General features: G+C 29.6%; 1 protein-coding gene across 1 annotated transcript in view; it reads right to left on the bottom strand.

Moving 5' to 3' along the window:
- The window catches only part of LOC107616895 (nodulation protein H-like), a 4,246-nt gene extending 3,869 nt beyond the window's left edge, over positions 1-377 (bottom strand). Inside the window, exon 1 of the mRNA XM_016318785.2 lies at positions 189-377. Coding sequence (XP_016174271.1) covers positions 189-329 — 141 coding nt within the window. The 5' untranslated portion in view covers positions 330-377. The remainder of the gene's footprint in view (positions 1-188) is intronic.

Raw genomic sequence — 1,095 nt, forward strand, 5'->3', positions numbered from 1 at the left:
GGGTTTTGTCACCACTCACCACCACTATGTTTGAAAGTTGAAACATTTCAAAATAAATAAATAAATAACATTAATGGCAATTATGGTACTAATAAGTAACAGTAATTACTAAAAGAAGAAGCACATTGTTAGTGACAGAAGAGTAAAACAGATTTAATTAGTAGTAAGGACCGCATAAAAGCACACACCTTGTTGAAAAAGCTTCCTTCTTCTACTACCATTATTCCACAAAAACTAAGGAAGATTCTAGGAGAATAGTGAGAAAAGGGAGGAGAAACAAGACTCAAGTTTGGTGCATTGAAGGACAAAAGCCCCAAGTCAAAGCCCATTGCCCCATTCGCTCAAACGCACGCTTGTGTCTTCGGTCTCTTCGTCAAAAATCAAAATACTAATACTAAGAACAATCATTTATACCAAGTTACCAACCCTGCTAAGTGAAGTCTAAAATATAAAATATATATTAAAAATAAATTAAATAATATATATATTTATATATAAATATATAATAACTAATTTTAGTAGTTAATTTTAAATTTTAATATGTAAATAATATTTTTAAAACAATGCAGAGGAAAACAGAGAAGAAAAAGTGAAAAATTACCTCCATATTATTCGTTTATTTGGGATACTCGAATATAATATACTAAAAAATGATGAAGACAAGATTGTTAGAGAGAAAAATAGTTGAGGACCTAGTTTATCTTGGTGCTTTATTATATCCTTGTGCTTGATTTTAATAAGGTAAAATTAAAAGCTCTTTAAACATTGTTTTGTGTATCAGATGTTTCTTAGCGCTCATTACGCAGGAGAGGATCTGGTCCTGAAACTCAGTCCAAACGAACCTTGGAAGAAAGTTTTTGGCCCCACTTTTATATATCTTAATGCCTTGTTGGATGGTGAAGACCCACTTGAGCTTTGGGAGGATGCCAAAGATCAGGTTTAAATTTAATTATTATCACAAGGGCAGAAAAAAAATTTATTTTTTAACATATTTATGAAATTGAATTCTACTATTCTAGTATTTATAAATGTTATGTAAGTATATTATTGTTTTGAAGTTAGATTTTTTTTATATTTTAGTGATATTTTTTTGGG

The sequence above is a fragment of the Arachis ipaensis genome, chromosome B01, assembly GCF_000816755.2.
Source record: "Arachis ipaensis cultivar K30076 chromosome B01, Araip1.1, whole genome shotgun sequence".
Taxonomy (NCBI): domain Eukaryota; kingdom Viridiplantae; phylum Streptophyta; class Magnoliopsida; order Fabales; family Fabaceae; genus Arachis; species Arachis ipaensis.